Here is a 16,526-nt window from a genome sequence, read left to right on the forward strand (position 1 = left end):
TGGATTAAGCTAACAAAATGCCATTAAATTTTTGAAAGATAATATGGTTTAAAAAACATCTTTGTTTTTAAAAATGTGGGAATGTACTCCAGAAACGATTTTTGGAGCTATTGCATGGCTCTGTATTTTTTATTGCTCCTGATGCTGATAAAAAAAATCAGTTGTAGGTGGTTGGTATTACTGTGTCCCAAGCATTGAAATGTTTAGAAAACATTTTTAAGATAATAATATAATTAATCAATTTTGTGTTTTATATTCAATATGCTATTTTTGTTAAATTTAGTGTGTTTATCAATTTTACTTTGCTTTAGTTCATTAGGTCCATAAAGTTTTGTGGTATGCAAAATTTACTTGCAATTGATAAATTTGTATGCCATGTCAACAAAATTAAATCAGACCTAAGCTTTAAAATAAAAGAACAATAAAAAGAAAAGAAAACAATAAATTAACCAAAAATGGAAAGATTTGTTAATTAGAGTATGCATAGGAGAATTATCAAGTGCAGTTACAGACATATAAGTAGGATCTTTAAACCCATCGGGTTGGTCTAGTGGTGAACGGAACTTCCCAAATCAGCTGATTTGGAAGTCAAGAGTTCCTGCGTTCAAATCCTAGTAAAGGCAGTTTTATACGATTTTAATACCAGATCGTGGTTACTGGTGTTCTTTGGTGGTTGGGTTTCAATTAACCACACATGTCAGAAATGGTCGATCTGAGACTGTACAAGACTAAAATTCATTTACTCTCATACATATCATCCTCTGAAGTAATACCTGAACTGTAATTCCTGGAGGCTAAAAAAATAAAAAAAGTAGGATCTTTAACAAATAAGAAAAAGGTGGTCCAATTCTTTTTCTGTATATTAGAGAGATGTAAAGATAAAAAGAGAAATGTTTAATATAGAAGTATAATATTTTTCCATATAAATTATATTAGATTACATGTATGAAATAGCGAGTTAGATCATTTTGGTGAAATTTTATTTTAATACACTATTTAATATAGTTGGCTATATATTTACTATAAAATTGAATATACAAATAATTTAATTTGGCCAAATACATGACTATGACATATAAAGTTTCAAATTATATTTATCAAATTATATTGAGAGTAACTAAAAAAAATGCAAAAATATCAAAAAAGCTATTTTAGTAATATAAAATATATATAAGATGCATCAAAAAGCATCAAAAGCATCTTTTGATGCAGTCTTAAAAAAGTTCATTAGATACTGGAGAAAAATTTTCAAGCAAATTGTACTTAAAAGTCAAACTAGGTTATATAAGAGTCTTTGGTGGTTGGGTTTCAATTAACCACACATCTCAGGAATGGTCGAACTGAGAATGTACAAGACTACACTTCATTTACACTCATACATATCATCCTCATTCATCCTCTGAAGTATTATCTAAACGGTAGTTATCGGAGGCTAAACAGGAAAAAAGAAAGGAGGTTATATAAGAGTATTTGTACAAAGATTGCTTAGGAAAGAAGGTACAAGACTATGAAGAAATTCAGGAAAGGAAACAGAAAGTGGAATCCAGACATAGTTAGAAAAGAGAAAGAAATAATACCAGATTGAAAATAAAGGAGAGTTGGAACAATAGGAAATTAGATGGTAATTAACTATTGAACGTAGTCCTATAGTGACCAATAAAAATGTGTGGGTGTCGGTGTGAATGTGCATATGGATATGGGTGTGCATGTTATATTTTTCTGTGTGTAATGATTAGCTTGAAACAAAACAAATGGTTTGTTTATATATGCTTTTATTAGCATGATGAATTTTTATTAGTGAAGTAATAGAAAATTGGAGCTATATTTATTGAAGTTTTTTTGTATATAACAGCTAATATCTATAAACTGAAGTATTAAATTAATTTTTTAAAAACTTTTAATAGAAACCTCGTGAATCATTATTCTACATGTAAATTCTGCAAAATAATGTCAGTCTGCTGGAAATCAGAACATCTGCTCAGCAATCTAATATTTTAAGAATTTTCATTTTTATAAATGATGACATTATTTTCAAAAAAAAAAATATTCAGTGACTGAATAAATCTGCAATAAAAATAAATAAAAAAGAAATTCATGTCTGTCTTGTGGGTTACTAAACCATTGTATAATAGATAAACAGTCTGTTGTTTTTTGACCTGCTTAACTGCGTTTTACATATTTAAATTTAAGCAAGTCATTAAGATATACCCGCAATTAATCTTGAAGCTTGGATTATGATGGCTAGTACAGTGCCTGTTATCCAAACTGAAAACATTCAGTTTAGTTTTAAAGTGCAGAAATTTTAAATTGCTTTTCTTGTAAACAAAACTTCTTATTTTATGTTACTGGATGGTATTATGTATTACTTTTAAATACTTTCTAATTCTGCTGTTAATTATTTATAAATGATTAAGTATTTTGCCATAAAAAGAAATATTATAACTTTTAAATATTTCAATAATGTAGGCCTATTCTCAACAAATATTATTATTACATCAGCAGACAAAAGCTAAATGATAATTAACTACCATTATAATTGTCTGACATATATAAACATAGTTTATAATGGATCATGATTTTATTTATCGTAAAAATAAACATGGACAAGCCAAGTATTTTAACTCAGGAAATAAGTCACCTTTCTTAGAATAATATCAAGAAACAATGTAGCTGTATTGTTTGCTATGGTTTCATAGTTTTCAAATACAGCCAGGCCAGTATAAAAATAAATAATTACCCATAATCCTATGTTATTTAATGCTTGAATATAATTTAATTACTAAGCGTCCTTTATTTATTGATCCTGTAAGAGCATTTGTGCAAATTCTGCATCTTTTTATTCGAGTTTTGATTGAGAGTAATCATATTTTTTAATCTGTTATGCATTTTTAGTGTTTTATAATTATGAGTGAACTTAAGTCTACCATAAACTACAAAAAACTAAAGCGGCAGGCCTGGGAAATAATAAATAGTGTATATGAGTTTGTGAAACAAGAAGGTGATCATTTTCCGAAAAAAGAAGATAAACTCCTGATTCACAATCAGAAATGTGAAGAAAGAACAGCAGCTGTGTATGGGGTATCACAATCCCAAGTTCTAAGAGCAAACCCAACAGGTTGGTCTAGTGGTGAACGTGTCTTCCCAAATCACAGAGTTCTTTCAGTCGAGAGTTCCAGCATTGAAGTCCTAGTAAAGGCAGTTACTTTTATACAGATTTGAATACTAGATCATGGATACCATTGTTCTTTGGTGGTTGCATTTCAATTAACCATACTAATCAGGAATGGTCGAACTGAGACTGTACAAGACTACATTTCATTTACACTCATACATATCATCCTCTGAAGTAATACCTGAACTGTAATTACCGGAGGCTAAAACAGGAAAAAAAAGTCCAAGGAGCAAGAAAAAGTAGCTGCTAAAAAAATTAGCCAAAAATCCGGCAGAGACTTCTTTCTCTACTCCAAAAAACTACAAACCCCATGAAATTCCTGCAGTGGGACTAGATGACCGACAAGTGTGAGTTGAGATGGATTATACATGAATTTCGCAAAATTTGTAAACCATGAAAAAAATAATGTTAGCGCCTCAAGATGACAATGGTTATTCAAGAAAAAAGACAAGTTTGAAAAAAAATATTAAAAGATTTGGGCTTTACATGGAGAAAATCTGAAAAAACAGAAAGATTCTTACAGAGCAACATAAGGTTTAAGTAGTCAATACTGCCATAAAAAAAGTAGTCACTGCCATAAAAAAAAATGTAGAACTGGAAACAGGCTGATGGTGTACCTTGACGAGTCATATATATTATCTTCTCACACTATAAATAGGTCGTGGTGTAGTGATTTAGGTGATGGGCTGAAAGTTCCTTTTTCAAAAGGCAGCCTATTTCAAAGTACAGGTTGAAGAAGAAATGGGTTTTATACCAAACGCCTTACTAACTTCACAAGCAAGATTAAAAAGTGGCAATTGCAGAGGTCAGATGAAAGCAGAAAATTACTTTAAATGGACAGAAGAGATATTAATTCCAAATTTCCTCAAATTTCTGTGATAATTTCTGACATCGCATCCTATTACAATGCCATGTTAGAAAACCCACCAATCTCCACTAAAAGAAAAGAATATATGATAAAGTGGTTACAGAAGCATTCTGTTCCTCATTCTTCCTTGATGCTGAAATCACAGTTATATGAATTGATAAAAGCAATCAGGGAAAAGTTTACTGTCTATGTGTTTGATGAACTTTTACAAAAAAAAAAAGGGCAAGACGTTCTGCAACTACCTGCATACCACCCAGAATTAAATCTTATCAAGATGGTTTAGTCAGAAGTTAAAGGATACGTAGCAAATCATATTGAAACTTTTGATATCAAAGATGTTCAAAGGCTATGTGAAAATAGGCTGACATGAATGAAAAAAGTTGGAAGGTATAAAGTGATAAGGTTACCGAAACAGAAGCTGAATGAATATATGCAACAAGAACACAATATTGATAATAATATGGAATCATTTATTATTTCTTTAAAAGAAGATATTAAAAGTGACAATGATGATTCTGATGACAGTAACCTCAGAAATTCTAATATTTCTTTCAAACTGAATGAACGTCTCCCTCTTTAATTAAAATAGTTTTTGTTTTGTTTTTATATTTAAAATAATTAGTTTCTACTGGAATTTTCGATCCTATTATTTAGTGTATTTAATCGTATTACATTAATTTTTTAATATCTGTTATATTATTAAAATGTAACACCAGCACTCAATGAAGGTAATATATTTTGATTTGCATGTTTTATTATTTTATGTTTTTTTATTTTTTTTATTTTAGAGCTGCTATTCTGCAATTCTCAGCCTCATGTAAGTGCTTCTGTAATTCTTGTCATGTTTACCATTTTGTAAAATGCATAGTAACATTTTTTTTCAGAAAATGGTCAGATATTAATCAAACGTTTTTCACTGATTCAATTAAATTTGACATAACTTTATATATATATAAAATTAAATTTAAAAACATTATAATCTTCAAAGTATTAGCTGCACATTTAAGGTGATTAAAATTTCAAAAAATTGTGTTCTGCAATCCGATACTAACACCATAATACATCTTACGAAGGCCCATTCGTTGTTAGGTAATGAAGTAAATGTGTTATGCTAAAAGGATAGTAGAATGATTTGAATTGCGGCTTTCACTGCCATAGCACCAAGCATCAAGACTGGCTGCATCACCAATATATATCTTAAATGCTATCATTAGAAGTGGGCTTAATTTAAATTAGTCTGTAAAGAACTCTTAAAAAACAAATGAATAAAGACGAAAATAAAATATGTTTATGAAAAAGTTAATGCAATAACCAATTTTGTTTTATATTTTTCAGTCACAGCTTCAAATAAAGAACCTGTCCCAGGTTGGATTTATATGGTACAATTTATATGCCTTACTGGAGTTTTAATTGGAAATGAAACTGGAGTTTTAAGGTCCATGGAATGTAATCCTCATGCTATAGCAGATATAATACCAGTTGATATGGTACCTAACACAGTAATTGCTTCAGCATGGAATTTAGATTGCAGGTGAGTTTAAAATTTTAATAAAAATTATTAAATTGTATTATTAGTTTTATTAATTTTCTGTCCCATTCTCTGCATACACCTTGTTTTAATTACTGTTAGTTTCTTCTTGGGTTCAACTAAAAAAGTTAATCTTTATGCTTTATCCAGCATTATAATTTTCCATTGTATGTAATTAGCACCAAAAATGCTGGATAAAGCATAAAGATTAACTTTATATATATATATATATATATATATATATATATATACACGTTTTGGATCTAATTTCACCTTTACTTATCACACTGCTAATCAACTAGTAGTACTTTTTTTTTTTCAATTTTAATTTCCTAGAAATTTTTGTCATTGTGTTAATTAAAATCAAGTATTCATGGATGATGAAAATCCATGTGTAATGAAGGAATTTTTGTTTAAATAAAGTTAAATGTACCTTAAATTTAACTACCTTTCTTCAAAAGGTTACAATACCTAAAAATAGTCTTAATATAGATTTTATTTTACATTTAAATTTAAGAAGAAGCAGATTCCAGCTTAAAGGTTTTTCTGTATACTCCTATTTTTCTGAATCTTTAAGTACTGTTCTTAGCAAAACACATAATTTGGCCTACCAAATCAGAATAATTACTTTACAGAAGATTTGCTACAAAAAGTTATCACTTTTAGCAGCATTTATATCTTTTCAGTTATGTAGTGGCTCATATTTTAGATGTTAGTTCCTACCAATCACAATTGATTATTGAGCCTGCATAAAATAGATAAATAAATCTTAGATCTCATAATCTAAATGAGATTACGTAATCTATATTTTGTTGGTGAATAACTATTAAACATATTTTTTTTTAGGTTAGGAATGCTTAATAAAGAAAATTATATGTATGCATGTCCTAACAATTTAAAAAATCATTGTATTTGAAAAATAACTAGATACCTACATAAAAACAATTATATGTTGAGGGATTGTATTCTGTGTGCTGCAAGATATATTTTCTCCAAAGGTTGGTAATTCTGCATGTGTGCAGTTTGGTTCTTTGTTTTTAATTGGTGCTTTTTGTTGATCAATTGAGACTGTGCTTTTCTATGTGCACTCTCAGGATGAAGTTAATATTAGAGCAACAAATATTTCTTATCGAATTCCACTTCTGAGAGCACAATTAATTTACACTAACAGTGAAAGACCAGTCTTCCGTTAGTACAGCAGATCATGTTGTGTAAGAGCTCTAATCGTGGATATAGGGGATATGATAGGTAAAGAACTATGAGAGAAGTGATAAACCTTCAGTACTCAATGAAAAATTTCAAACATATTGGCTGCTGTGCTACCAAGTCCATGGATACAACAGAAAAAGAATGTAGCAACTACAGACAAGGCAGTTCATAAGAAGCTCAGTCTTATTCTGTATAAAATGAAAGATCACAGACTGTGAAAAACTACTTCAATACTATGAATGGTTTTAATAATTTCTAGTGGATGATATGCATATTTTGAACTTTTTTTCTATACTGATGAGACATGCTTCTATTTATCAGAGTATGTGCATGCACAGAATTCATGTTTATGGTCTACTAAAAACCCACATGCCACACATGAATTTTCACAACCTGTCCAGAAGATTGCGGTGCGGATTGTAGTATCCAGGAGAAAATAGTTAGCCCAATATTCTTCAGAGAAACAATAAATTCAGCTTGTCAGTGCGAAATCATTTACCAGTTGATAGGAATGCTAACCAAGGACAAAATTAATAATGCTTGGATTCAACAAGATGGCACTTGTTGAAGACCATGCCAGGCAATCCATGAAGTTACTGTTAAAGAGTTTTCAGAGATCAAATCATTTCTGAGGGCTTCTCTAAGACCTCATTCTTTGGACTTACATCCACCAGATCTTTACATATTTCGTTAAGCAAAACATAATGTTTGTCAAGGAACCACATCCAGGGACTTCAAACTGCTGTTCGTAATTACATCTACAACACTACACATGAACAACTTGTGAAAGTCTTTGAGAACAAGAAGAAAGGTGTGCAAACTTTCCTGGATATTCATGGAAATCATTTTCAGCAACTACTGTTAGTTTATGTTACATATTGTTATTCTAGTGTGTGATTGGTGTATTGTTACTTTTTGAATGCAATTTCCTAAAAAAATTCATTTTACTATTCACTACTAATCTTGCTGTATGACTGTTGTTCTATTTCCATTCACATTTTAACATTTGTTAAAATTTGACAGTGCTGTGCGCAGTATTAACATTTCCTGGTAGGATTTCCTGGTATTTCCTTATATTAAAGAATTGGACAATGTTCAGAGAATAAAGCGTAGTATAAAGGTAATATCTAAATCAAAAACGGCTGTAATGCTTTTAAAACAGTTCAGTTTCTTCCAAATTTAAATGAGAGGTGCCTCAACATTCTTGTTCAGAGACAAATTATCAAGTTGCTTGTGAATTATGGTCTATTTTTATAATTTTTTCCTCAAGGTAGCAGATATTATATTTGCCAATTTGCTACAATAAAGTTATTTTTTAAACCCTTAACTTTACTGTAAATGACAGTATAAAATTCTGAATTTTGGAATTCTGAGTAACCGGAGACAACAAAGACTGATCAGAAAATTAAATGAGAATTTAAAAAGAAATGTACTTTTAAAAAATTTGTATTAATATTATTCATCATTTAATTATTTTAAAATACTATCACCCAACTTATTCTGCCTGCATAAATTAAAAAAACTTCTACAACTTAATTAGGATCTTCTTTTAGATGGCATTAAAGTTTAGCTTACTGAGGAAAAAACTGTTTTGTTCATCACAGATGCTTATGTTGTAAAGTACATAAGAATTTATATGCAGTGAATTTGTTTTTTTGTTATCAAATACACTGTAATTGTTGAAAATGATTTCCATGAATATCCAGGTAAATTTGCATACCTTTCTTCTTGTTCTCAAAGACTTTCACAAGTTGTTCATGTGTAGTGTTGTAGATGTAATTATGAACAGCAGTTTGTGAACTCCCTGGATGCTGTGGTTCCTTGACAAACATTATGTTTTGCAGATTCATTGATTCTTACAATTGCAAAAGTTAAGAACCCTGAGGGACAATAATTATTGTAATATTAATGAGGTCTATTCTTTTATCTCAAATAAGAGCTAATCTTATATTAATTTTCATATATTGTTGTAGAATTTAAAAAAAAAAAAAATTGTTACAGAAGAAAGGACAGTATTGAACATCCACTAATATACAATATTGTTTCAAGTGCACAAAATCCAATCACATGGTTTAATATATCTGCCTACACCAATTCGAGTATCATTGTAGAAAATGACAAAATAAAATTGAGTATTTTTAAGTTCTTTCTACATTATCTACCGGCATTACTCATAGATACCATTGCACCAATTTTTGGTAAAGAAAAAAGGTAAGATTTTATTTTTAATGATAATTTACCACAGTAAACTTAAGCCAAGACTGCCCAGGGTTTATTGCTTGATTAACTTTTTTAATATTACTATTATCCACTTAAGAAAAGGTATCACACAAGATGTTACCATTTTGTCATAGAAATTGACAAAATGGTGGAGTTAAAATTATAATTTGAAAGTTTAATTATTATTGCCTATACTATTAAAAAAAAGACACAAACTATTTGCATATAAATATGATAATTTCCCCAGGAAAATTTAAGAATTGTTCACTTTTCATGAATAATTTCTGTAATATTTTAAAGATTATTCTTTTCTGAATACATGAGCTTCAATAATTACATCACTTCACTGTAAACCCTTACAAATGTTCTTTCACTTTACACTTTGTTTATATTTCAAATAAATTACTCCCTATTAATAAAAGTTTTAGAAAACAACTATATATATTTACAGTAGTTTTGGTGAATTTTTCATTACAAAAAATATGTTAAAAATATGAATCTTCAGCTCATTTTATTTTTATTGATATGCTTACAGGCTGCTAAAAGTATCAGAAAAAGTTGACAAACTTTTACAGTCAATATCATTTTTCTGTATAAGACAATGGGATTTATCTAACAAGAATACTCAAGATCTGTGGAAATCATTAGATCAAAAAGATAAAGAAATATTTCCATTTAATATTGAAGATATCAATTGGGAAGAATATTTATATGACTATATGAGAGGAATAAGACAATATATGTTAAAAGATGATTTGTCAACTATTCCAGCTGCAAAGAAAAGGTCTAGATGGTTAGTTCAGCTGAATTAATTTTTTTTTATTAGACATTACATTAGATTTTATTCTCTATTATTCTGTGCTAATCCTATAATCTCAAAATATTTACATTCTAAATTATATGAAAATACTATTGAAAAACTATATTACACTTTCAAATTATCCGTGTGTTTATTTATTTAATACTTATTTCCAGAGTTTCTTGTAATAACTTAATTACAAATATTCAGTAAATTATTATTATTTTCTCTGTGTTGCAGAACCTACCCGTACATTTTATTTTATTTGGTGTGATCATTCATACCGTAAACTGATTATTATTATAATAAGTAAATTAATAAAATCAACTAAAAATAAATAATTATAAATTAGAAGAAAGGCATGACTTTCTCAGAGAAACATTGGTGTGTTAGACAATTAAAATATCCTCAAGAATGAACAGTGCACCAAGATTTCTTATATTGCTTGCTCTTCATTTAATATTCTGTAAGCAATTTTTTTAGGAATTCTAATGTATAAAATTAATTATATGGTGTGTTTTTTTAAAAAATAAATTTTATGTAGCATTGACTTTTACGGTCATTACAAATTATAATAAATTAGTAGAGGCCAACATCATTACACTGAAACTCCATGAAACAATTTTAATTTTAACTTACAAAAGCAAATTAAAAATAATTATGGACAGAGTTAAATAGAATGAAGATGATGGTCAATAGTATTTCATATTATTGTAATTATTTAGGTGAGTTTACAACTTTCATTTTACATATAAATATTAAAATATAATTTTTATATAGATATTCTTTCTACATCAATACACTGAATATACCTTCCAAAAAAAATGGCAGATGTGCATCCCAACAGAGTGAGTTTAAAACTTTACTAAAGTAATGAATGTAAAGTAAAGAACAAAGACTTCAACATAACATTTTTTTAGAATAATCGCTATTCGAGGAATACATACCAGTAATAATGTTTATATATGCCAAATACTATTCTCTAACTTGTGTAAGTAGTAATATTTATTTATTTTAAATTGAAACAGAAAATAAAGCTTAGAAATCATTAAAACGAAACATACTTTTCAATGAAATTTTCTTAATCAAAGGCAAGTTATTAAATTTAATGAATGAATATAAGTACAGTACATCATGAAACCAAATTCTGAGCTGCAGATTTTAACAAATATTTAAAAAAAAACCTTGTTAACTAATGTATAAAATTATATATGGAGTGTTTTTTTAAAGAAATAAATTTTGTGTATCATTGACTGTTACAGTCATTACCAGTTAATAGAGGCCAACATCATTACAGTGAAACTCTATGAAACAATTTTCATTTTAATATACAAAAGCAAAATACATTGAGTGTATTTTAATTAATTATATTTTTCAACATTTTTTGTCTTTTTTAATTGAAACAATCAAGGGACCAAGATGCTATTATAACAGAACATGGCCTCCTAGGCAATACTTTTCTATACTTTTTCATGTATAGCACAATAATTAATATGAATTTTCATATATATATATATATATATATATATATATATATATGTGTGTGTGTTTCATTTATTCACATTCTTAAGCCGTTTTTAGTGGATGATTGTTATGTTTTCTGTAAATGATATTTGTTAAACATCTTTCCTTTTTATAATATATAGTAAAAACCTGCACTGATGGATTAATTGCATTGCAGTAAGAATATTTATTTAAAAGAATATATTTAGTAGTTGAAGAAGGCATTAATTAATAACATCATTATAATTAAAAATTATTTAATAAGTATTTATTGTTTATTATTATTTTTTTAATAATTTTTTGACTCAATAAATTTGTTTTTTTTGTATGGGTGTATATATATATATATACATTTTTTTTAGGTTACATTTGTCACACTACTTGTTATTAATAATCATTTTTGTGTTTGGATGCATAACATGGATTACAATTTGTTCATTTAAAATATTTGGTTGATTTATTTTACAATTATTCTGCAGAGAAGTTATTTAAATAAATGTATTTAAGGTAAAATGTATGAAAATATATTAAAGGTATGAAAGGTATTTAAATGTTATAAAAGTGAAGAAAGTAAAGATAGCTTTATTATCAGTTTTAATCGCATACATTATTAAAAAATATTTAAATAAATATAACTGTGAAAATTTATAAATATAAGGGTAAATTTCTTTAAGAAGTGGGATGTTTACATTTGATGACAATTCCACATGATGAAAATGTGGATGACTAAAAGCTCTGTTTGTAGTATTTTCATTCCAATAAAGAGATTTTAAACTAAAATAATAATAAACTAAAATGCTCATAGCATTAAGAAGAGCCAAAGTTAAAATCATTTTTTAATTATTACAAATCTTCTATAACACTGGACAATAAAATTTTGTTTTTTTGTTCGTTACAAGAATGTTAATAGCTGAATCTTATAGTATTTTTGATGCTGATTTTAAATAAATAACTGGTTTCTTTCTCAGGCATAGTTTTATTGTAATTATGTTTTTTTTTTTGTAAGAAAGAATCATTGTGATGATAGTACAACAATATTATACCTGCAATTTCTAAATGCCTAAAATATTCTTCTTTTGAATTTTCTGGTATAGTTTGCTGTAGGTGTATCCAACATTCTTTATAATAATCACTAACAGTTCCACAATTAGTAGAGAAAAATCCAGATGAGAATCTAAGAACTGGATCTTTAGTGACCCAAATGCTTTATATTAAAGAAGCTGTTCTTTTACAACCTTTTTAAATGTTTTCCATGCAGCAACCTCATAATCATTCAAATTATCTTCAAATACAAGGGTCATTCAGTAGTTAAACAAACAAATAACTGTACAGCAAAACTGGTTTATTAAATAAATACAATTTTTTCTGTCTACGTTTCCACATAATCCTCACCAACTTCTATGCACTTGTCCCATCTTTTTAAAGTCTTCTTATCCCCTCAATGAAAAATTCTTTATCTTGATCTCGAAGCCAGTTTTTTACTTTTTTTTTTTACCTCTTTTGAACTTTGTGCCATGCAAAGCTTATTTCATCAAACCAAACCGATAAAAATCCAAAGGTCAGGGCTGTAAGGAATAATGAAGAGGAGCTCCTAACCTGTTTTGCCAATAGTTTTCAGCATCAGTTGTGCCGTATGATGTCGAGTGTTGTCTTGAAGAAGCTTGTCATTTCTCTGCTATCCCGGACATTTCCTCTTCAATATGGGCTTGACTTTGTTCTCAGTCATGGCTGAGTAGTACAGGCTGTTGATAGTGCATTGCTCCTCCAAATAATCACAGAAAATCAGACCATGGGCACTCCAGAAGACAGTTAACATGACCTTACCAGCCAATGGTTGCATTTTGAATTTCTTATGGACAGGTGATTCAGGGTGTTTCCACTGCATGCTTTGATGCTTGGACTCCAGCTCAAAGTGATGTATCCAAGTTTCATCACAGTTTAAAATCCTGTCCAAAAATGCATCGCCTTCGTTATTGAAACAATTTTTGAGTCTGGTGAAACTCTTTTTTAATTTGGCGTGAAATCTCTCAGGTTTGTAATGAACGGTAAGCTCTCTGGAAACCCACCTTGCACAAGTCTTATGGTAGTTCAGTTTTTTGAATGATGGATGAGTTATTATTATCTCCATGTTGTTGTTTGTTTGCAGGATGGTTCTTGGGTGCACCCTAATAAATATATGTTGCAATTTCTTTCTGGCCATGATGCTTTTAGAGACAGACCAGAAATTCGGCCTGGTAGATTCTGGGATGTGTCCTCAATGTGGACAATTAGATTCTGTTTTCAATTGGACACCTACCATGATCTTTATGAGTGCTCAAAGTACGAGTTAATGCGTACGGAGACCACCTGTCGGCTTGTGACCTGTAGCCATGTGACACCAGTGTGGACTCCCTATCAACAGGCCAATAACAGTTTCATGACATACTGGCCATGCTCTTTTACTTGCCATGTGTTTTAATAGGAACTGTGAATCCAGAGCGAAGTTACACGGCTATATAACTAAACCTAACGCATTAGACTCACGCGGCCATTAGATCTGTAACTCTGTGAATCCACGTTGGACTCACGTGGCACTTAAAGTGTTAAACTCTATATTGGCCGATTTTCCACCGAAATCAGATTGACTACTCTGTTTTTAAATAAAAACAAAACGTGGCGTTATTTTGCAGTGGCGTTAATACGTAAGTACCCACTTTTGTGTACTGATCAGAATTAGCTAAAATCATGTGCCATTTCTCTTCAAATAAGTAGGGATTATATTACAAAAGAAGCGTAAGAACCAGTTTAGGACTTGTATTGGATCAGTAATAAAAATTTTGTTTGTTTACTATATCCTATAAATGTTATTGTGCTTAGCAATATCATTTATGTCACTCAAAAGGATGATCGGTTAACAAATTAAAAATTTGCACAAAATATCAACCCAATTTGCTTTATCATGCTCACTTAAATATTTCACCACCATATTTTTTACACAGATGAAAATTCAGATACATGTGTAGAATTCTCCTGATACTGCTATGAGAAATTGGGCTGCATCATGCTTTCTGGTTGAGCACTGAGGGCTGCTCATCATTGCAATCCAGTCAGTGTTTGGAGAAGTTCTCACAGAGTTTATAGGATCTGGTGGGGATTGTTTTTCATTGCAGAAGCAGTAATTTTTTATTCACAACTTTATTGTTGAAAATTTTCAATACAGCAAACGTTTTACAATTTTAAAAGAAATGCCAAGTTTTTAAAAAATTTATATAACAAAATTATTAATTATATGTATGTACATAAGTTTTTAACAGTTACCCTCTAGTTGAAAAGTTACTTGACAGATATTCATAATTGGTAAAGAGGCAAACATTTTTTATTAAATTATTGTACAAAAAATAAGCTTTTATTAATTTAGAAGAAGAAAAATAATTCATTGTTAAAAACATATATTATGGTATTATTTAATGAAATGCTGAAAAATTGTTTTTCTTATTCTCAGGGGAAGTTTTTTAATATAAAATATTTCCTTTACTTCATACAAGAAGTAAAAACATGTACTGTGGTTCAGCCATTTATATCTAATCTACATGTTTTCCAATTAATTTATGCACCAATTAAAAAAATTATTTTAAATTAATTTTTTTGTTTAACTAGAAAAATGTTAAATTCAGCAACATATAATATTTTTGTTACAAAAGGAACAGATCTCTAATTGCCATTTTAAAATTGTAATTATTTTTTCATCTGTTTACACAAAAATATACTCTTGAGTGAAAAAATTACTATGAATATTATTTAAGAGTAAACTAATATTACCAATACGTGATAGTAAAAAGTTGCAATTTCTTTTTTGGCGTATTATTTTCATAAATAATTTTCCCCAAAAAATATATATCATAACATAATATTTTGTCTATAAGAAAGTATTTAAAATAAAATATTTATTATCTGGAAGTGTAGTAAACCATTGAAAATTAAATTATAAGCTCCAGGATATCACGATTTCAAAGTGTTACCAGAAGTACCAACGTTTGAATTTTGATCGTGACGTGAGTTATTACTTTTTTCTGCGGTTATCATTATTTATTTTGCATAGCATATTTTTGTTAAAGATTGTTATCGTTTCTTAAAAAAAAAAAAAAACTAAATGTTATGTAGGTTGAAATTGAAAAAAATATATGACAAGTAATAATGTTATTAATTTTTAAATAATATTCATATCGACAGTTGACGCTGTTAGAAGCTTTAACAATTTAATTTGTTAATTAGTATGCTACCGGAATACCTACTTCTTATGAACTTTGTGTGAATATAAACTTCTTATGAATTTCTACTTACGTGATCATAACGCCTACGAAATCGTAGTAGCAGTACTGTCTTCTTGCTGCATTATGGATTTGCAAGAATTTTATCTTGGTGTTCAAAATGTCTACAGTACCTAGTACTGTTTCGCTTGCAGATTCTCGTACTTCTGAAACATCAGTGAGGACGCAAAATGCTATTTATAAAAGTTTTACGTAATATTTGCCAATTATTTCCTTTTGATTTATATAATTTACGTTTGGAACGATTTTCGCGAGTGAAGTATCACTCGCGGGATCAAGCGTGTCTGAAGTTCATGTGGTTACTCGTGCGTTAGATTTTATTTAGCATTGTGTATTCCTGAATAAAAGTAGATTTTTTCTCAATACACAACTTATAGTGGCAACAAATTTATTATTGTTTAAAAAAAGATAAACCTGCTAAATCTTAGTACTTAGATATATAAATGAAATAACCTAGTTACTAAAAAAATTATTAAAATTGAAAATTTAAAGAACATTTCAAAATAACGAAAATGTGTTCTTATAATCATGAGAACAAAATGTTTATTAACATTTTATGATTGTAAAAACGAAAATTATAATAAAATATGTAATTTTTGTATATATATTTAAATATTTAGTTAATTGACTGAATCAGTGTGGCAACATAACCCACCGGGTTGGCCTAGTGGTAAACTCGGAGTCGTAAATCAGCAGATTTCGAAGTTGAACTTCTCAGATTCAAATCCCAATAAAGGTAGTGGTAGTTAACGTTTTTTTCGGATTTGAATACTAGATGGTTGATTGGCGTGAGACTACAAATTTACTGTTACATTACACTGATAAGTCTCTAATTACTATAAATAAAAGTATTAAAAAAAAATATTGCAACATATGAATTTATTTTAATGTTTCTTTTTTTATTTTGTTCATTTTTTTCA

The 16,526-nt window shown here is 28.8% G+C and overlaps 1 protein-coding gene across 1 annotated transcript in view; it reads left to right on the forward strand.

The window, feature by feature from the left end:
- Positions 1-16,526, forward strand: part of LOC142318011 (fatty acyl-CoA reductase 1-like) — a 46,830-nt gene that overhangs the window by 26,474 nt on the left and 3,830 nt on the right. Inside the window, exons 8-10 of the mRNA XM_075354542.1 lie at positions 5,376-5,571; positions 8,779-8,988; positions 9,533-9,790. Coding sequence (XP_075210657.1) covers positions 5,376-5,571; positions 8,779-8,988; positions 9,533-9,790 — 664 coding nt within the window. The remainder of the gene's footprint in view (positions 1-5,375; positions 5,572-8,778; positions 8,989-9,532; positions 9,791-16,526) is intronic.

This window comes from Lycorma delicatula, chromosome 1, assembly GCF_047948215.1.
Source record: "Lycorma delicatula isolate Av1 chromosome 1, ASM4794821v1, whole genome shotgun sequence".
NCBI lineage: Eukaryota > Metazoa > Arthropoda > Insecta > Hemiptera > Fulgoridae > Lycorma > Lycorma delicatula.